We start from the raw sequence: 22,503 nt of genomic DNA on the forward strand, positions 1-22,503 counted from the left end.
CACAGGAGTAATTTTTATAGTGCCCAAGTGTGTGCGCATTACACAAGAGCACTCTCTATTTCTTTACTCTCATAAGTAACCCGTGGGACGGAAGACCGACACGACTGGCAAGAGATCAGGCGCAGGACCGACTTTTTACATGCCCATCCGACGCATGGATCTTCTTACTTGTCAGACAATCAGGTAATCAGCACTGGGTTATGAGAGTAAAGGAATAGAGAGTGCTCTTGTGTACTGCGCACACACTTGGGCACTATAAAATTACTCCTGCGTAACTGGCCTGGTTTCAATGAAACCGGTCACCGCCGGGAGTTATATTCTACAAAAGGAATCTCGTCTTCTACTGCCGGACATTTTTGACAGCTGTTGCTTCCCACTGCACTGCCAGACCACCTCAAAGTCTACTTTTAGGAAGTCAAGAGTATCTGGAAGTGGGACAAAAAAGGTTTTGTGACAGTTAAAAGCAGGACACGTGGACTCCTGACGCAATCTTTAACTCGTGTCAGGAGTCCACGTGTCCTGATCGAAAATCCGTAAGATCGTCTGCACGGTGTAGGAGAGCAAGTAGTTCATGCCTCGTTTTCACTTTTTTCACTTCGGTATTAATTTTTCTGAAGTGCAATTCCAACCTTTTTATGTTTTTTTTTATGAAATAAGGGGCCAAACGAGCAAACGGGTCACCTGATGGAAAACAACTTCCGTCGCCCATGGACAATGAAATAGGGGAGGGTAGGGAAGGGAAAAGGGTAGGGGATTTGGCCTCCGGTAAACTCATTTACTCGGCGAAACACAGCGCAAACGCTGTTTCACGCCGGTTTTCTGTGAGCCAAAGGGCAAAAACAGACCCTTTTACTAACCTTAACGCTCAAACCGCTAAACCGATTTTGCTGAAATTTGATATGTACTTTGAGTCCCAGGAATGGAAATAGGATACTTTTTATCCCGGAAAAATGTACGGTTTTCGCGAGATAAACAGCTAATTTTGACGTAATGGAGTTGCGGCGTCATCTAGTTCTGGATACTTAAATTTATAAATGCGAAAGTGTGTTTGTCTGTCACTTCCTGACAGGTTTTTTTTTCGTTGGGGGAATGCTTTTACGCATCCTCGGGGCCTGGGGAGGACCACCGAGGTATGTGGTACTCCCCGGGGCGGACGGAAGACGCACCCGGAGCTAGGTACCCACTAAAACCCCAACGGTGTTCCTGCTCCTGAAGGAGGGACTACGGGAAACGCATGATACTCGACACCTGACCCGTTGAACCGAATTTGCTGAAATTTGGTATGGAGCTGATACTTTGAGTCCCGGGAAAGGACATAGGATACTTTTGATCCCGAAAAATATACGGCAACAACCTAGTAAGTACGTAATTTAATTATAATTCTAGATTGTTGGTAACCACTAACCAGGTACACGGTACACGTCCATAGCTACTAGTTTGACCCATTTCGAGATGCCCAAATATTTGCGTGTACGGTCGTAAACTGCCCGATATATCCCAGTTTATACTAGTTGGGCCACAGACGCGGGCGTTCGCAATATTTAGATTCAAGTTTACTTTATAGTGTTTACACAAATTACAAATTATTTATACGATTAGTGTCATATTAATTATACTGGTGGTGATAATAAATGGATTGGTTTACGTGTTTTGTAATTTTTGTGAGATGGTGATAGTGCTTATTAGGTTGATTGGTGATTTAGATTAGGGTGCTCATGGTTTGTAGTATACATAATAAAGCCTGTGTAAATGTGAAAACCATTGATGTGTCCATGCCATTTAGCTAATGGATCCAATTTGATTTATAATAGTGGATACAACATAAGTGAGGATGTCACGATACGACATTCGTGTGGTGTATCCTCCGCCGCCTCCTAGCAAGTGTGCAAAGGTGAGAAACAAGCAGTCGCCTATCCTATCATTGTCATTACTTAAGTATATTCTCTTTGTATCCTATTTTATCGATAGTACACCGACAATAATTTGACAAAGTTCCACAGTATGTGTCAATATTATTATGTAATTTATTTAGTTTAACCACAACTGCATGCAATGCACTTCGGGCATTCAAGTTATCGATACAAATTAGCTACCTACGCCGCAACACTGTTGCGGCAAAACACGTTGATTGCGCAGGTACGATCGGGATAAAAAGTATCCTATGTCCTTTCCCGGGACTCAAAGTATCTCCATACCAATTTTCATAAAAATCGGTTCAGCGGTTTGGGCGTGAAAATGTAACAGACAGAAAAACACACTTTCGCATTTACAAAACTACTCGTATCTAGTATAGATAGATCAAACGCAAGATTTGACATCTCCTTCGGTTTCCGTTTAAAAATCTCATTCTCTTCCAGTTCCTGTACTACACATGGAAACTATGCTCGGTGGTGTTCTCCCATTTCGTGATGATCAGCCTGGTGGTGGCGTACTGCATCCTCGGAGCCGTCACCTTCGAGAAGCTGGAGTCGCAGCATGAGCGAGAGGTAATGATGATACGCTGATTTTCAGTACACTAAAAGCGGATATTATGGAATATCTGCTACCATACACCTGTTGCATGGCTGTCCCAAGATACGTATCAATCTTTTGAACCCAATAAGATTTTGCTGTCTGTTTATCTATCGTCTGTTCGTCCGCTATGTCATTATTATGACCAACCAATATTGTGCTCTACTCTCAGTAATTTAACCCTCACTCAGCTAAACAGATAAGCCTAGATTCCCGCTGTGAGGCCGCGGTATTTATCAAGCCGGTCCATTCGTAGGCTCTCTCATACACATTATAAATTTCAGGTAAAGCAGAACATCTCTCAAATCCGAGGCAATACGACACACAGCATCTGGATGATGACGAACAGAGTGTCGTACCTCAACCAGGCCAACTGGACCGCGGAGGTGGTGGATATGTTGAGGGTAAGTGATGAATAAGTATACACCCAAAACCGCACAACGATTTCGTCAGTCGCTACTCTATGTGCTTCTAGACTCTAGTCTTTTACTCTTGCGCAAGAAAATATTGTCAAACTAGATGACCCCCGCAACTTCGTTGTGCCAAAACTCGTTTATCGCGCGGGAACCGTACATTTTTCCGGGATAAAAAGTATCCTATGTCCTTTCCCGCGACTCAAAATATTTACATTTCTGCAAAATCGGTTCAGCGGTTTGGTAGGAAAGACTGAAGAGGTAACAGACAGACAGACACACTTTCGCATTAATAATATTAGTATGGAATTAGTATAGATGACCAGGGATGAAAAACCAGGGATTGAAAAGGGTTCCCTTAACTCTATCAAGGACCTTATAAATGATCTTGACTTTTGACTTCAATAACTTTGCTGACCTAGCTTTCCTGATAACTTCTAGGACTTCGAGAACAGCATTCTCCTGGAGATGAAGGTCCGTGGTTGGGACGGCAACGAAAGCACCGATCACATCCAGTGGACCTTCACTGGAGCTCTCTTCTACTCCATCATCGTAATCACAACCATCGGTAAGTGTTAGCTTAGAAAAATATTTTTATTGGATTTTTTAAATATCTAATTGAGCTAGTAACTACACTTCTTCTAATCCTGAGGTCTTTTAACTCCTTACATAACGGAATGTTAAATCAATTAATCTCGTTAAAGTCAATAGATAGAAAATAGAAATATTACAAAAAATACAAATTAATTTTACGACAAATAATATACGAAAATGTGCCGACAGCGATGTAAAGTGATTAAATGTTATGACTTGACTTGAACACGGTCACAAGTCACAACAAGCAACATGACATAAGATTTAACAGCAACATGATACTATACAGCAACAAACAGAAGAAAATTCGAAATCAATTATATCAGACAAACAGCAGTGGTATTTATAGCCAATACACTTAATAAAGACAGAAATGATGATGACAATGATGAATAGTTAGCCGGCCATCCGTCCCCCGCTATTACAGTTCAAAGAGATGAATTATGATGTAGGCATTGATGTGACGGCGGAAAATATTTTTTTATTAAAAAGCTGTTGATACACAAAAACGGTGCTTCACACATGATGCGATGAGCGTTCCGCAATATGATTCAAAGACGGTATTAATGATCATAATTTCTCGTAAAATTATATTCGCTACATTAGAGGCTTTAGAATCCAATAACACATAGTCAACAAATAAACACAAATGTTATCCGATTTTAAAGTGCCTATAAAATGAAAAAGTTTAATTAAGTTACATAAATGCCTAGGCATATTTAGTTTAGCTAATCAATAATTTACATCCTATTTTTGTAAAATGTTAGATTGAGAAGTGTCATAAAGATTTTTGTAGAGTTCTCTTCGTAAAATCCTTCAATATATTTTGAAAACGCAGTGACTTCCCAGTATGGAGAATCCATTTCTATTTGGACAGCAGTAATATATGATGGATGTAGGCTATTCCTGATATTCCAATATTTCAGCGCACGCGCTGGCTCGCCGCCAACACATATAAATCCATTTTTTAGGCCCACATATACATTTCAACGCGATCGTGTCACATACCTTAGTGTCCTGTTCTGTTAAGAGCTAATTTAAAAGAATTTAATAGTCTATGGCTATAATTGCAGTAGATGCTACATAATAAATTATTCATGTATAAATAGAGTCAGTTTATTTTAACCCATCAAGCTCCATAAGCTCACCGGTGAGCGAGACACAATAGAATAACAATAGATTTCCAAGAATCCACGATCGAAGAATTAAAGCACATTTTGATGAGGCAAGGAATACGCTGAAAAATTATTAAAATATTCGAATTTATTAAAAAACTTAGACATAAATTAGGCGCAAGTACGACGGACAATAACACGCTTATTATAATTCCTAACTATATCACATCAGAAATAGCTTTCATGTGCTAACTGTAAAAAAAATTAATTAATTACTATACATAATTATTTATATCTACAAGTACTTTAAGAACAAGACATATAGTAATATAATTATATAAGAGAAACGTGAGGACAAAATAAGAATAAATTATCATAACTATAAGCTCTAATTCTATCTTAGCATCTACAAATAAAAAACCTAAAATACATAACTTAATAATCATAATTCCATGGTCCTATCCTACCAGTAGGTCCTCCTGGTCCAACTAGAACCCCTCGATTTGGTCCTATAGATCCACTCGGTCCTCCTGGACCAACTAATATACCATTTCGATACGTAGGGTATCTTCTCGGTCCTATAACTCCTGTAGGACCGCCGGGACCTACTAGTATAGGTCTATTATTGTACGCTGGTCCAATGAATCCAGTTGGACCCCCAGGCCCAACTAAGACTCCTCTTTGTGCTGATTCGTTTGGGCCTTGATCATATTCATCGATGACATTCTTCTTTCGTTTGTCGTTAACCGGTCCTATTATTCCTGTTGGACCTCCGGGTCCAACAAGCACAGGTTTTGGGGTTGCATCTAATCCATTAAAATTAGGACCAATTATACCAGTCGGGCCACCGGGACCAACTAGTACTGGTCGTGGACTGCTGGGTCCAAATCCGTTGATTTGCTGTGGCTGTGGTTTAGTTGAGATTGGTCCAAAGTTCTGGGACGAGTAATTTGGTAGACGGTCATCATTCACCTCGTTGAATAACGCTGAAAGAAAATGAAATTAAGTTTTTATTAATTTATTAGTTCGAGTATTGTGTAGCGTCCACTACTTTTAATATGACATATGAAGAATTGGCAGGTTATGACTTATGACTTATGGCTTTATAACTTTAATAAATAACAACATTAATAATTACCTGATGTGTCGTATGATGGTGATTTGTTATAGCAGCACAGGTACTGGTTAGGTCCACACGCGTTCTACAAAACATATATAAAATCCTGTAAAGTCTCACTTGATAAATTATTTATTCTATACATATATTGTTGTAAATAAAAATTCAGATTGAAAAGATTGCATTCTTTCTTCTTCCTCATCTTGACTAATATATTAATTTAAACAGACTGGTCATTAAAAAAGATGCACAAGTAGGAATAATAATATTATGTGGAATACTCACAGAGTCCATTTTGAAATTGCAGTTCGGTGTGGTCACGCACTTGCAGTAGTGCAAGGAGTCCAGGGTACCATCGGGAGTCAGTTGAGTTCCACTGCAATCATAAATTACGTCATAATAAACAAAATATTAAAAATATATTTTAGGAAACCAGCAGTAGGTTAGCAACCTGATGATGATAATGATGAATAATTATTATAGATGAGAGGTGAGAATGCTCTCGATAGAAACTTTTTATTAATCTCTGTGATGTCAGCTTTTAAATAAAAAAATACAAAAATAAATATTATTACAAGGCAAATCCATGCTATAGAAAAGCATGTATCAAAGGATAAGTACCTGTTTCTTCTATCATGTCTGATGTCCTTCACTGGATACCGTCCATCGCCTAGTGGTCTGTTGTAGAACCCCTCCGTGTCTAGTGGTGGTTGAAACGGCACATCTTCTAGGTCACCTTGGTAGTATCTGGAAAATATAATAAGTAAAAGTTAATTAACATTTAAGTTACCGTATTTATCTATACGTATATTATACATGCGAAAATGTGTCCGTCTGTCTGTATATTTGTCTGTTACCTCTTCACGCAATGAACCAATGTTGGCGGAATATTTTGGATACTTTTTATCCCTGAAAATGTACGGTTCCCGCGCGCTAACTGAATTTTTGCGCAACGGAGATGCGGACGTCATCCAGTTTTATATATTTTGAGGTTTCGATGATTTGTAGTGTTTCGTTGAATTCAAGTTCATTCAAATGTACATCTTTCTAAATGTTTTTTCTTTTATGGGATTATAGACCTAATTCAAATCACATTAGAACTATAACTAGAGCACATCAAATACAATTTCATCACCCGAGCTCCGTGCCACCCTTTTTTGCAATACGCCTTGACAATAGTTTTCGCGAATAATTTCGCCAATATCATTGCACAGCGTACTCGTTGTTTCTCAACTGTAGCTATGTTTACATAACATACAGCTGTAACTAGAACTGATAATCAATTACGTAAATTAAAAGTCCGATTTTCGAGGTCACTTCCTCAAACTTTTACAGTCTCATATCGCAAGACAGTCGAGGAGGTGTCAAACCTTCACTGATTGTAAATTGCTTTTCAATATCTTTTTGATCCTTCACGTATTTTATTTTTAAATATTTCGGTCACTAATTTAACTTTTTCTGGTAAAGCTGAAATGTTCTATCAAAAAATTAATTTCACAGGTCGTCTGCACTATAGCCAATCTCTAGTTTTTATAGCATTGTTAGAATTATTGAAATACTGAAGACACAATACAAAAATGTCTATTGTCTAGATTCTATCATACGGAGATCCTTGACTCCTCTGCAATTAATGATTAGCAAGATTTCTAACTAAAAACCTTGCAAACCGCATAAAGCGTACTCTCAACCTTCTTTCGAACATAAAGATGTTTCCGTGTTTTTGTGTGACTAATTTCTCATGTTATATTCATAGAAATTCAAATTAAGTTTGTGTTTGTATTAAATTTTTGTTCGCTGAGGACTCTTATGCTCAAGTGACTATGAAACTTGTTTTTTACGAACTGAATCTATTCAACTAGATAACGCCCGCAACTCCGTTGTGCCAAAACTCGGTTATCGCGCGCGAATCGTACATTTTTCCGGGATAAAAAGTTTCCTATGTCCTTTCCCGGGACTCGAAGTATCTCCATGCCAAATTTAAGCAAAATCGGTTCAGCGGTTTAGGCGTGAAGAGGTAACAGACAGAATCAGCAAACCGCTCTGCGCATTTTTTGTTCTCACTTTTAAATCGTTCAACGGCCGACCTTGTCTTAGTTCAATAACTACTATCAACGCAAAGTTTTTGTTGCTTAGTACCTTGTTAGTAGGTACTTATTACATATTCCTTTAAATTACATTTTACATCAAGTCCTATCCGCCAACCGCAAGTTAACATTTTTTATCAATAATTTCAATATGCACAATAGGTATGTACTACCAGTGAAGTTGATTCCTTCAGATAGCGGTCCTAAGTAGTTTAGTCGCATTGTCGAACTCATCAGACCGATCACAATATCTAATATTGAATTGACATAAGCCGACCAAACGGCCTAGGTCTGTCAACTGCCTAGGAATCAATTTCGTCGGGTATACTGTATACAATCTTTTCCCTAATGACGTTCCACGTTTTTGAAGATAATATCTTAGCCAGCGGTTCATCAATAGATGTTTCTATTACCTCACCGTACATAGTTATAACTTTGTTAGCTGATGATGATGTATGTAATATAAGTTACAATCCCTTCTCTATAAATACAGCGTTTGCGCAAGACGTTATGCCCTGATAGACCGAAACTATTTTGGGATTCCTTAATCGAATCACAACCTTGTTTATAGCAGTCTAATATTATGTGTAAACAATATTCCTGATAATATAATTAATAATTTTCAGATGATTGATTCTGAATAATATTCAAATTGAGAAAAACTTGCATTTATTTAGTTCAGGATTGAGTAAGAAGTCCATTTGTTTTTTTATGCGTATACTTTTGGGGTTCTAGTAATTTTATGCTCTCCACCTTTTGAAATAGTAGTAAATCGCAAGTCATATTGTAGATAGCATTAGGGAGTTGATTCATAAGGTTTGTCCACACTGTGCCTTTTTTTGTTCATCAAGGGCATGCGTTATAGCGCAGTCAATATCGCACGTGAGGCATGCCCGCGACGCACTGACACTTTTCTATCCAACGCGGGTGGATTTTGACGCATTCAATTATTGAATATGCCAAATGAAAGTTGAATAAAAAGATGATGACGAAAATTGAAGATGAATTAATTGCATAGTGTGGACATAGGTAATGGCGGATGGCGGACCAACGAAAGTTGGTAGTGTTGTGTCAAACCCATCCGACAGATCACAGCTATCATTGAATTGCCTTAATCCGACCCAACATCGTAGGTCCGTCCCAAAAAATGAGAGTAGTCTCATACTAGAAGTTTGTCTTCTCATAATTTGTACCTTCGAAGAAATTGATTCATAGGCAGTTGACAGTTTTTTTGGGTAGAAGAGGTAGCTCTTCTCTCTCTACCAAACAATTTAAAGATATTCCAAGTACTTGACCTCCGACCTAACTCGTGCGAAAGGAAGATGCTAATAAGATTACCATTGTTAATAAAAGATATGGTTCACATGGTGGTGGTATTGTGGTGTCGGTGATATGTCGGCCAAGGTGACCGAAATCGACCACGCGTGTCGGCAAGATACGTTTAAGTGAATTATGATTTTAGGTTTAAGTAATAATTAACGGCCTGAATATTATATCTAAGTTTGCGTGCGGTTTTTCTTATACAAATGCGTTTCGTCTATAAATAAGATAACGGATTATATAGGTATTTTCGAAAACATTGTTCCGATTAGTTCAATATTCTTCTTTAAATGCTCTTATCAAATTATATCCCTAAAAATACCTATTACCTTTTTCTTTGCCTATTACCCTTTCCTTAGCATTTTCTTATCCCTATTTTCTTGTTATTAGTTATTTTTTATACATAATAAATTATACTTATATAAAACATTTTTGACTTGCTTTTCTTTATTTATTGTTTCGGACATTTCTTTTCATTGAATGTTATATATTTACGAGCTTTTGCCCGCGGCTTCGCTCGCGTTAAGAAGTATTATTATATACAAACTTTCATCCCCTATTTTACCCCCTTAGGGGGAGAATTTTTTTAAAGTCCTTTCTTAGCGGATGCCTGCGTCATAACATCTACCTGCATGCCAAATTTCAGCTAGATCCGTCCAGTGGTTTGGGCTGTGCGTTGATAGATCACTATGTCAATCAGTCAGTCAGCTTTTGCCCGCGGCTTCGCTCGCGTTAAGAAGTATTATTATATACAAACTTTCATCCCCTATTTGAACCCCTTGGGGTTGGAATTTATCAAAATCCTTTCTTAGCGGATGCCTACGCCATAACATCTACCTGCATGCCAAATTTCAGCCCGATCCGTCCAGTGGTTTGGGCTGTGCGTTGATAGATCACTATGTCAATCAGTCACTCACCTTTGAGTTTTATAAATATACGAGCTTTTGCCCGCGGCTTCGCTCGCATTAATAAGTATTATTATATACAAACTTTCATCCCCTATTTGAACCCCTTGGGGTTGGAATTTATCAAAATCCTTTCTTAGCGGATGCCTACGTTACGAGTATAACATCTACCTGCATGCCAAATTTCAGCCCGATCCGTCCAGTGGTTTGGGCTGTGCGTTGATAGATCACTATGTCAATCAGTCAGTCACCTTTGAGTTTTATATATACAGAAGAAGATATAGATATATCCGACTTTAGTTAACCTAATAAGTTCTATCATGGAACACTATCATCAACATCACTACCATCATTGTCCTTATCATCATCATCATCCTTACCCGTATCATGATCCTCACCTGGACGCTCTGATGCTGGCTTTCTCCTGGTCGGTGAATTGAACCTTGGAGTCCACTCGCACGCTTTCAGCCCCATCCGGCCACTGTAAGGGCTCCGCTCTCACCACCATCAACAACATACACCATTTTATACCTGCGAAGAAGAAAATAGCTGTTTTAAAAGAACGAGGCACCAGAAACAAACCAGCCAGTAATACAAAACATTTCACAAAACTTTGTTCGCAAAGAAATTTCTTTTATCGAGCAGAATCGCACATTTTTCTGGATAAACCGATGATACAGAAACGCTGTAGATATCTCTTATAAGTTTGAGTTTGATCACGGCCCTGCGATTAAACTGTAAAGAGACAGACAGACAACGAAATATATGTTACGTTACGTGTTATATTTGAAAGAGTGCGCTATTAAATTATCACAATTTGATAGCACAGGTCGCAGGTGTGAAAGACAGACAAGGAGTCTGAGAGGTTGCTGCAGCCTAAATAAAGTTCAACACTTTTTTTAATCAAAATTGGGATAATGAACTGAAACAATTGGGATTTGCGTCTTTAAATCAAAACTGCCTGAGACCTAGGTAGTTTGATATCTAGATACCTTAATCAATTTGTTTTGATAAATGGCGTAGAGTGTGAGTCATAAAAGTAAACATAGGTCTAAGTGCTAGATAATGGTAGATCCTAGGATGGATTCATGTTATTGTTCTCCGTTAATTAAGTAAATTATACAAGCGACAGTCACGCGAATTACTCATCTGTGACTAACACTAGCTTACTTACTTGTTTAGGTCTAAAACCTAGCTGGTGGTAGCCTAAACTGCCTATCATAGAGACCCTAAATTTAGAGGGAGCTTTGGATGACATTAGTATTAGAGAAGACAGAGTTTTCCGCAGTTTATTCGGAGTTCAAATGGAAAAATCTGTCAGACCATTTTCTCAAGGGATCCAGATTGCTAGGTATCATCTAAAAATGTTATACCTATAATAATACCTATAAAACATTTCTATATCAATTTAATTATAAATTACAAACCATAAAAAATATAATAACCAAAAATTAATAGGGACAATTGCTGTAAATTATATAATTTTCCTAGTATTAGGAGATCATCATTAAATTCGTAAGATTTAATCAGGTATTTAGAATGCTGGCCTAATTGTTTTGGAATTTGATCATGACTCTAGGCTCTAGAGTCTAGACTCTAGATTAACACATAGGCTACCTTTTATACTATAAAAGTTACAATGATCTCTATTATAATATGGGGCTTCTCTGAGGACAGCAGCTATAGTATCAACATACACAGTAAGCTCATAAGTGGTCCAATGTGTATGTGGGCGGGCGGTTTTGCAAGCGTTTAGCAGTTACCACATACTTCGCCTTGGCTTTTCATGTATAGACATAACTGCCTACTGAGATTTTCTTCGCGCATATTAAACTATTTAGTTTGTGTATATTTTTTAATGATTTCTAATATTTTATTGAAACTACACCGCTACTGAAATAGCTGGTAGCTACCTACCTATTTCAGGTACGTTTTTACGTTACGTTACGTTAATCAGTCTGTAGCTATGTAATGAAAAATTTACAAACGAATTATGTTTGTAAACTCGGTTAAGAATACTTCACACTGAATAATTTACTACTTTGATTTAAAAATCTTGTACACAATCAGGTAAACATAATTATAAAATAAGTCTAGGTAAATAGTAAATACTTTTCAGTCACTTGTTGTTATAACTTAATACCACGTGTTTCGCCGAGTGAGTGAGTTTACCGGAGACCCAATCCCCTACCCCATTCCCTTCCCAACCCTCCCCTATTACCCTATTTCCTCTTAAAAGGCCGGCAACGCACTTGCAGCTCTTCTGGTGCTGCGAGTGTCCATGAGCGACGGAAGTTGCTTTCCATCAGGCGACACGTTTGCTCGTTTGCCCCCTTATTTCATAAAAATAACAAATAATGGAGCAATAAAATTAAATGATTCGAACTAAGAATACGGGGATCAGCATTATAAAAAAAATTTTTTTTGGCGAATTACAAAAAAAACTTTCAGACCTGCAAAATGTGTTTAGTAGTTCGCCTGAAAGAGCACGTAAAATTTTACGCTAAGTAGTAATAGTACAATGTAGTAGTAGTCTGTAGTAGCACCTAGTAGTAGTGTTTCGACTCACCAGTAAACATGTTTTATCACTATACCAACATAGCCGTATGAAGGTCCGCCGACTGTACCGCCGGCTAGCACTTATGTAACTGGCTGTTTCAGTTGCAACTTACTGTAGTACGAGTAGTAGTTAGTATGACTTAATTGTTTCATGGACGAAATAGATATCTGATCGCAATCGGTTTGTCGATAGATCAGTAACTAGACTAACTGCCAGTTATTTTGAAGCCGCGTCGCACGGGAAACTACTGCATCTTTCAACGCTTAGAAATGACAGTCACCAATATTATCTTTAGTAATATTCATGAAGATTAAATTAGGTATTAGGTATAGTTTAAAAGAAGCTGCTGTGTAGCTATTTCCCATCGAAGAAATTGATTCAAAGGCCCGAAAAAAGGGGCAGGGGGGACCACATCATCCAAAAGATGATGTGGTCCCCCCTGCCCCTACCTGGGTACGCCCATGAGTGTATTAGTATTCAAATATTATTATATTGTTTAACTATTCATTTGTAGACTCTACATAGTTAATTCTAGAGTCTAGATAGTAAGTAAGTACCTAATATTATTGTTTTTTTTTTATGAAATAAGGGGGCAAACGAGCAAACGGGTCACCTGATGGAAAGCAACTTCCATCGCCCATGGACACTCGCAGCACCAGAAGAGCTGCAAGTGCGTTGCCGACCTTTTAAGAGGGAATAGGGTAATAGGGGAGGGTAGGGAAGGGAAGGGAAGGGAAAAAGGGAGGATAGGGAAGGGAATTGGGCCTCCGGTATATTTTGTATATTTCATAGAATTAGTCACCATTTTGGGTTCCGAGTCCCGAGTGCTTTGCTTGAATAGGTTACCTTACAAATTGTAATTTGTAGAGAACTTTTTTTTTTATTAAATAAGGAGGTAAACGAGCAAACGGGTCACCTGATAGAAAGCAACTTCCGTCGCCTATGGACACTCGCAGCATCAGAAGAGCTGCAGGTGCGTTGCCGGCCTTTTAAGAGGGAATACGGTAATAGGGAGGGTAGGGCTGGGAAGGGAAGGGAAAAAGGGAGGATAGGGAAGGGAATTGGGCCTCCGGTAGACTCACTCACTCGGCGAAACACAGCGCAAGCGTTGTTAAACGCCGGTTTTCTGTGAGAACGTGGTATTTTTCCGGTCCAGCCGGCCCATTCGTGCCGATACGCCCACTTTCATACTTACATTAAATAGAGACAATATAATGTTGCACTCTGCCCAAAGTTGTAAAGATGCTGAGCCAATATTCGCAGCAAATACAAGGTCAAGAATCCTCTTTGACATTCACCTACAAACAAACACGTTTTATTAACATTGGCATTGAGCTGGGAGTTTTGGACATAACGCCCAAATCCGCGACGCCTTGAGACATCGAAATTAAAAGTTACACCAAAATGGAGACAGCTTTACTTCCGGATTGATTAATCGGATTTTATTCTTCCTATTTTAATAGTTTTGATGTAGAATATGACCTAGGATGCATGTTTGTTTTATTTATAAAATCTTCTAAATTAATTCGACGATGCATGTATGTGTTTAGGTTTTGAAGTAAAACTGTTGCTCCTTTTGCGAAAACAAAACAATTATTTGCGTGGAAAACTCACGAAAAACTTCTTTGAAAAAGAGATGAATTTTGTTTGTTAAAATTATTTCAAAAAAATACAGCCAATAATAGAATCTTCTTTTAATTGGCTAAAATTAGGATTCTCCTAATAATATTTAATACGAATATAATACTTAATGTTAGTATAATGATAGTATAATATTATAAAGTATGCAGTCTGAAGGCCGGCCTGCGTCGAACTGCCGGTGGAAAGCCCTAAGGTCTCTCAACCCGCTGACCTACATTGCCAAAAACAATATAATGATATTATTGTTTTAAAGAAAATTATTATATAATGGATGGACGACTTGGATACTAGGCTCTAGAGTCCAAGTAGTCTATTCATTCAATCAAAAGTCAAATCTGTTTATGATTTTTCACTGAATACTGTTTTGCTACTTTATTTAGACAAGCTTAAAAATCTTAATTAACATTATATTAATTATAATTGTTATAACAATTAAATATACACAAGAAATTGGAAATCAGAATTTAATCTAATGAGTTATGACGTCACAACTGAAATAGGCATGATGACTATTTTTTTCTTATCGGTAATTGAAAGACACTTAAAAATAGAAACATCGTTGAAAGAATGACTCTGATAGCTTAAAAATTCACCAAGATATGACAATTCAAATATCTCATAAAAAAGACCTGCTCGAAACGCTCCATACAAAGTGCTACGATAGTATGACGTCAGTCTTTCGTAGTTTTTACGCATCGAGAGACAACTTTGTTCGACAGGTATATTAAATATTGCGTTTATGAATGTGGTTTCGTAATAAAAGTTGCTTTTAATTGCATAAGTTATCGAATTGTATACAAATATTATGAAATTTAATTGAAAAAAAAATTCGACTTGAATATCCAACTTTGAAGGCGCATAACAAAAAAAATACATTTGCTATCAAGCTGAAATTTTGGGAACACTTATTTTTTACCGTGATTTCTTTATTTTATTAAAAAAATTTGCTAATCTTTGACCTTGTCATCATCCCTATTGTCATTGATGTACAGCAGCTCTAGATAAGATCTAGCTGCAAGTTTCAATTTCATTTGGAGGTCGTGTGATGTGACGTTGTGATCCAATTTTTGGTAGAATACCCGGTGATTAACTTAATATGTATTAATTTAGTAATAGTGGTCCAATTTATAGATACAATTCTGTCTTTCAAAGGTGTGTAATGTGTATGTTAGGTCAGATAAATTATTACATTTAGTTTGGAACTTCAAACAAGTATCTTTACTTGTTGTAATAAAACACTTACCTAAGTACTTATTTTAATTACGTGTAATTTTAGTGTTTAGGCTTGGTGGTGTTCCGTATTTAGTCGATGTAAATTCTTTTATATGGCCTGTAGCAAATCGTTCCCACGGCAAAGTTAAGGGAATCTTAACAATTTATTATATTGGTAACTAGCTCCTAATGTATGTCAAGTAGAACATACTTACCATTAAAATAGTTACACGTTAGATCCATAAACCCTAGATTCAGCAAATTCAATATAAACTGTAAGATTGCATTATGAATTGTTCCTACTACCTATAAAATGTATGACATAAGCTAGATTATCTTATTATTGACTAGCTGATAATATGATGCCCACAACTCAGTTGCGCCATTCATGTATCGTGCAGAAACCGTACATGTTTTCAGGATAAAATTAAGGGTGAAGCCAAAGGAGCGTACCTAATATTTTGTGAGTTGTAGTCGCAGAATTTCGGCTGGCAGAAATTCTGCTGCATTCAGTTTCATACAAAAGTCCTGTTTGATTCACACGAATGTAATTTTGTGAGTCATGATTTGTATGAAAAGATGTTATTTTTACGCGGCAGAAATTCTGCGACTCACGACTCACAAATTACGCTCGTTTGGCTTCACCCTAAGTAACTATTCTTTCCCGGGAGTCGGGACTCAAAGTATCTCCTGAATGACAAATTTCAGCAAAATCAGTTCAGCGGTTTGAGCGTGGAGAGATAACAGACGGATAGACACACTTTCGAATTTACAATATTTTAGATTAGTAAGTATATTAATATGTAACATATTTTATGGATATGGATTTAGTAATCGAAAAAGCTTGAGACAGTGACAAACAACATCGACAACATATATTAATCTTAAACACGGTTTTTAATAAATATATTGTGTCTATGTATTTTATATCGACGTGATTATAATTTAGGATTTGGTGATAAACCCAAATCGTCGCGGCCGCGCCGACCTCGACGCTGTATCCGAAACGGAAATTATTATACTGCTTCTTATAACACGTATCATGACTATGATATTCTGTTATATCATGATAATATTATTAAGCTCGGAACTATATTATTTTAACATCATGATCATTAATTTATACTTGATTTAAAACCAAGCCCAAGCAATCCCAAGGGAATTATAGTATCGAAAATGTTCTTTTTAAAATTTAAAATCGAAATAAAGTATTATTTATTGAATAATATTGCAATAAAAGTACATATTTAAATAAGTTAAAAAAGTGAAAAAGAGACTGCATCGGCCGGGAATCGAACCCGGGCCGCCCGCGTGGCAGGCGAGCATTCTACCACTGAACCACCGATGCTCATGACTAAATGATGAAATTGTGATATATTTTGCTCAAGTGACACATATTCCACTTTGCTTGTGAGCTAGTGCTATAATATCATAATAGTGCTAGCTAATTTGTTCCTGATTTTTCCCTCGTTTTAACTATAATAATAATATTTTATTAAGTTTCTGCTTACACTACTGATGATGATACTGCTATACTTTCCTACCTATAATAATAACATAGTAAGTAATTACTAATTATTAGTACTTAACCAATTAAAAAAAAGCATATTTATTTTGACACTTACTTTTATACTTACTTAACAAGTTGATAAAAAAAATTATAATATTTTTTGCAGGCTACGGACACATCGCACCAAAAACCCAAACGGGGAAGGTGGTGACAATTTTCTACGCCATTCTGGGGATACCACTCATGCTATTATGCTTGTCCAACATTGGTGACGTCATGGCTTCATCTTTTAGGTAAGTATAATATTATTATAGCCTTTACTTCCATTACTTTAGTTCAGACTTTATAGCCTAGTAGGTAAACGAATGCCCAAAATAGGGGTCTGCTTGGAAAAGTCGAAAGCAGAAAATTTAACTTTGGTACTTTGTTTAGAGTAGTTAGGAGATAAACATACTAAACGTTCTGACCCCTCCGAGGTGAGCTCGAGGGAGGGGGGGACAAAGAAGGTCCCGTTTTTTGCTTTTTTGCTTATTCATCAAAAACGATGCTTCGTACGAATTTTTCTTCTACTACATAATAAAAACTTAATAAATTCTCTACAACTTCGTCCTTTACACTTTGTATCTATCTCCAATCATTGCCTCGCTATGAGCTTCTAAAATTGGCCGATTTTCAAGTGTGTTTTTTAGGGTTTCGTACCCAAAGGGTAAAAACGGGACCCTATTACTGAGACTTTGATGTCTGACCGTCTTCCTGACCGTCTGTCTGTCCATCTGTCTGTCCGTCTGTTTGTCCGTCTGTCTGTCCGTCTGTCTTTCCTTCTGTATGTCCGTCTGTCTGTCTCCAGGCTGTAACTCAAGAACGATAATAGCTAGAGAGTTGAAATTTTCAGAGATTATGTATTTCTGTTGCCGCTATAACAATAAATACTAAAAACAAAATAAATTAAATATTTTAGGGGGGCTCTCATACAACAAACTTGATTTTTCTCATACAAAAAACAATTAAATGTTGAATATCAAACCTTTGCCTGATTTTTTCGCTTAATATCACTTTGGAGAAATCGTTTATAATTAACAAAACTAGCGCATGGTGCAATAATAAAGGGGGGGCAAATTACCCAGGTTCTGGTGCCAGGGGGGGGGGGGGGCAAATCACCCAGGTTCTGGGCCAGGGGGGGGCAAATCAGATTTTTCATAAGCTATGTGTTTATAAAGAATAAAAAATTTATAATTTTTAGTTGTAAAAATATTGTATTGCAAACAAATGGCAAAAATTCGTTCTTAATTTTTAATTTTTATAGATATAAGTACTAGATAATATACTTAGTAGGAACGTCAACATGATCCAGGGAGGGGCAGCTGCCCCCCCTGCCCCCCCCCTCGGTACGCCCATGTTTTAAAGTAGCCATTGTTTGTTTTATTATTATTTGCTTTCAAATAGTTATTACAGAATATCATATTGCGTTTAAATTTGATCAGGCGGAATATTGTTTGGTGTGATTGCTATTATTTTATCACAGGCGCGTCAATACAATATAACAATTTATGTGTTACCAGGTTTCTCTACTGGCGTGTGTGCTGCTATGTGTGCACTCGTCCACCGAAAGAGTCTCATCGTCGTCATTCGAATAGGTTAGTTTACCTTGCCCGCAAGATTCGCTGTCGGTCTGTCGGCTGTAACCGACTTGACACTTTGAGTTCCGGGAAAGTTTCCACACCATCATCAATATACGTTCGACAGTTTGGGCGTGAAGGGATAACAAACAACCAAATATAAAAATATTTGTCTATTCCAGAAAAATATACCTTCCGCTTCATAAACTTCGGCGCAACGAAGTTTTTTTCATCGTCTAGTTACTGGACTCTAGTACGTTAATATATTTTCAGACGGTCCGTCCGCTGCGGCAGTACCCGGGGCTCCACACGTCGTCGCAGACCGCTGGAACGAGCGCACTCAGATACTGATTGCAGGTTTCTTCTGAGGAGTTTGTTTATAAATAATAATTTATCGCTAATTAAACAAAAGTTAAAATTATAACGTTTTTTGTGTCAGGTATCGTGATAGCGGCTACAGTTCGCGCTCGCGTCGCGGCCGCCCCGCACCACGCACTCGTTCGCAGCCACCACCGCAGCCACCGCCGCAGCCGACAACTAGAGACAGAGGTATTGCGAAGGTCTCGACTCTCGGCCGCAAACTTTCCAAAACCTTCAATAACGGCCGCAAACGGAGACATCGAATAACGTTTTTTTTATGAAGATTTTGACACTTTATTGTATTATAGACTAGAGCTTAGGTCAAATGTTCATTATAGTTAAGTAATCATTAAATGTGTGCGGCCGTTAGCGATTTTTCTAGTACTGAATTATAACAATTACTCGAATCCATTAATGAAACAAAAAGGCAAGGGACAATTTAATAGTAATTAATATTTTTAATTCGATGCGAAATATTATACTCGACGCGAGCGGTGCGATGCGAACCGATAATTCACGATGCCGAGTTTTTAACAAATAGCAAAGCAATAACACTTAGCAAGCTGTGACATCAAAATTAGCGTGTTAATGAAATAAATAGAAAATAGCATTAAATTCCCATTACTAGGTAAAGGATGTAAATTCAATATAATATAAACAGTTTCAGGTCCAAGAGACTATGAAATAGAAGACCGCTCGCCAGCTAGATACGAGAGATATGGACGAGAGCCGTATGAAGAGGAGGAAGGTACGTATCTCAAACGTTAACAGCTTAGTAAAAGTTGAGCATAATATTAATAGTTAAGTAATTTATTATTCACTCCATACACAAATAAATAGATAATGTCAAAAATAAAAAGTAAAACATTACAAACATGAAATTCATATTATTCCAGAGGAATTTCCAGTGATTGCATTACCGCTTCAAGACTTACATGCAGCACTCAAAGATTTGGAAGACTATCAAAAGAAGATCCCACATAAGCCAGAAAATCGCAGCAAATCTCTCCCTAGACCCTCTAAACCAAAACCAGAATATGGACCCAGAAGAGATTTCGATAGTCAAAGACATTTTGAAATAGACGATGGAAACGAAATTCTAGAAATGCACGATCTTCGTGACGTTGATTTTGAGAACTATAGAGAGAGACGGGCTATAGAAGAAAGAGATAGAAGGAAGAAAGAAAGAGACTACGGTCGTAGAGACATTGAGTATGATCCGTATGATGATGATTGTGAATTTGATGTTCCGAGGCATAGACGAGAATATGATCGTAGGTGGGTAGACAATAAAATTATAGCTTGTAAAGTGAGTATCATTGATAGGGAAAAATAAATAAAAAATACTTTAAGGACTGTGTAAGGCTTGTATTATAAGTTGTGTATCTTTCGATATAAGTAAAAGGTATAGTCATATTTATCAAATTACATTACTCATAACAGAATAGACCGTGGCAGATCAGAATGTTACGACAGAGACATAGAATACGGGCGACCAGGGCGGCGCGCGCGCAGCGCTGTCTACGACTATGAGCGACGACCTGATGATATTGATAGAGGACGCAGGCGGCTCCGACGATTGTACACTGTTGAGGACGCACCAAGGAAATACGTTAATGATAGATATGTAAGTAATGAGAAGTATAGTGACGACCCAAAAGATTTAGTGGCAAAAGTCAACGAGGCGATGTATACATTAGAGTATATAAATTCAATATTAAAGAAGTATTAAACTTTACACCATACCCTTAGTGATAAAAAATAAAAGCCACTTTTACTTAAATTTTATTAAATCTGTTTTGCTATACAATGGAACAAACATACATTATATATACATAATATTAATGATTGTGATTTGATATTTTACAGTCTATATCACCGGACAGAGAGGAGTGGAGTGATGAACCACCGCCCTTGAGAAGAGGAAGACCACCAGGTTAATGAAATTAATCAAATTATTATAAGAAAATTTTTGGCAATGTTAATTATGATCACAGTTAAATGATTTCAAATAGATACAAAAAGAGAACGTATGAGAATTATCGCACAACGAGTAAAGATTATTTCAAAATATAAAACTAATTAATACATTTTCAACTAAGATAATTCTGACCAATTTTTACATTTTCCAAAAAGTTATTTAATTGTTACAGCATGGGGCTCTAGACAGTCGGATATCTACCCCGATTCAACTGCAGGGCCAAGTAAAGAAGAGGTATTTTATTCTCCCAACTTACTTTTCCAACATTTATTATTGTTTTTGTGATACGATTTACAAATTTGGCCAGCATTTGGCCAGTCTATAATAATATTATGTTAGTTGGTTAGTTATCTGACAGTAAACCACTTAAAGACTGCCATTTTGCACACTTTCATATTTTTTTTGTTGTTGTTATTTCTTTTGTTTTTTTTTTTGTTTTTGTCTTTTTATGTGTTTTTTATGCTGCTTTTCGTATGTGCAAATAAATATTTTTTTTTATTATTACTATTATGTTTTTTCAGATAAAGCCCGTCCCCATCTGGCTATGTGTGTTTCTAGTAGCGTCATATATCGTCGCGGGCACATTCCTCTTCAAGAGTTGGGAGGGCTGGGCGTACCTCGATGCCGCTTACTTCTGCTTCATCACACTCACCACCATCGGCTTTGGTGACTTTGTGCCGGCACAGGTTAGTGTTTGCTACCTAAAGTAATTGAGTGGTTGCTACTTTCTTTTCCAAGAGTTGCAAGTTAAGAAACTCCTGGTTAGTGCCACATAGTCTTTGAAGATTTCAGCTACTCAGTTCCTGGGGATTTTATAACCAAATTAATTAACGTAAAGTCTTCTTGCTTAAACTTTACAAAAACTAGATTAGGATATAAAATAAACTCACAATAATTTTTAGTGTGACGATCTTTGGAATAGTGACAAAAATGACGATGACGATGATGTTAAAGATGATAATGCCAATAACGACAACGATGATCATGATCCTAGTAATGTCTCACAGGGGCAGTCAGGCGAGCCGGCGGACGCAGTACATTCGATAGCGCTGTGCTCGCTGTACCTGCTGTTTGGTATCGCGCTGCTGGCGATGTCGTTCAACCTGGTGCAGGAGGAGGTACGGGCGCACGTCGCCGCGCTCGCTACGCAGTTAGGCATCATCAAGCGCACACCACCAGCGCCGGAACAGTGACGTCAATTGTAGATATAAGACTAGTAGACTTGTGGCGGTACAAATACCGCTACAGTTCTGCATCGCGCGGCGAGCGACCATAATTTACACAAGACCACCTATCTTGGTCGGAAGATCTTCTCAACGTATATTCACACAGACTAGTTTATGAGCTTTTGACAGAAATATCTATTCAACACCTTTTTTGATCTGTTATTTTTTTGACGTCAGCCGTGCTACTGAATAGATAAACTTCGGTCAAATAACTCAAAAATGCATCGTTGCATAATTAGAGGTATAATGACAATAACCTCACGACAATCATGTGGTACAATTTGAACGTAGGTAGTCTTTCAACTGCAATTTTACAAGAAGATATTTATTATGATTTT

At 37.4% G+C, this 22,503-nt stretch overlaps 2 protein-coding genes and 1 non-coding gene across 4 annotated transcripts; 1 reads left to right on the forward strand and 2 right to left on the reverse strand.

The window, feature by feature from the left end:
- Positions 1-1,521: 1,521 nt before the first annotated feature.
- On the forward strand, positions 1,522-22,475 carry LOC121733967. 2 transcript variants are annotated; one of them, XM_042124374.1, is made up of 15 exons: positions 1,522-1,891; positions 2,358-2,486; positions 2,796-2,915; positions 3,366-3,492; positions 17,149-17,275; positions 18,542-18,616; positions 18,872-18,955; positions 19,038-19,147; positions 19,620-19,706; positions 19,855-20,236; positions 20,402-20,585; positions 20,828-20,894; positions 21,112-21,173; positions 21,461-21,625; positions 21,947-22,475. In XM_042124374.1, the coding sequence occupies exons 1-15, from the start codon at positions 1,832-1,834 to the stop codon at positions 22,130-22,132; spliced, it is 1,965 nt and encodes a 654-aa protein (XP_041980308.1). In that variant the 5' UTR covers positions 1,522-1,831; the 3' UTR covers positions 22,133-22,475. The 2 variants fall into 2 exon arrangements, with proteins under 2 accessions (XP_041980308.1, XP_041980310.1); XM_042124376.1 differs by having other exon boundaries at positions 19,626-19,706.
- LOC121733982 (collagen alpha-1(X) chain-like) lies at positions 4,768-12,693 on the reverse strand. Its single transcript, XM_042124397.1, has 6 exons — positions 12,629-12,693; positions 10,458-10,590; positions 6,372-6,497; positions 6,036-6,126; positions 5,772-5,835; positions 4,768-5,619 (listed from the first exon to the last, which is right to left on the reverse strand). The coding sequence occupies exons 1-6, from the start codon at positions 12,636-12,638 to the stop codon at positions 5,069-5,071; spliced, it is 975 nt and encodes a 324-aa protein (XP_041980331.1). The 5' UTR covers positions 12,639-12,693; the 3' UTR covers positions 4,768-5,068.
- Positions 16,750-16,820, reverse strand: Trnag-gcc. The gene has a single exon. It is a non-coding gene; the product is annotated as a tRNA-Gly (tRNA).
- Positions 22,476-22,503: the final 28 nt, after the last annotated feature.

Source organism: Aricia agestis, chromosome 14, assembly GCF_905147365.1.
Source record: "Aricia agestis chromosome 14, ilAriAges1.1, whole genome shotgun sequence".
In the NCBI taxonomy this organism is placed as follows: Eukaryota; Metazoa; Arthropoda; class Insecta; order Lepidoptera; family Lycaenidae; genus Aricia; species Aricia agestis.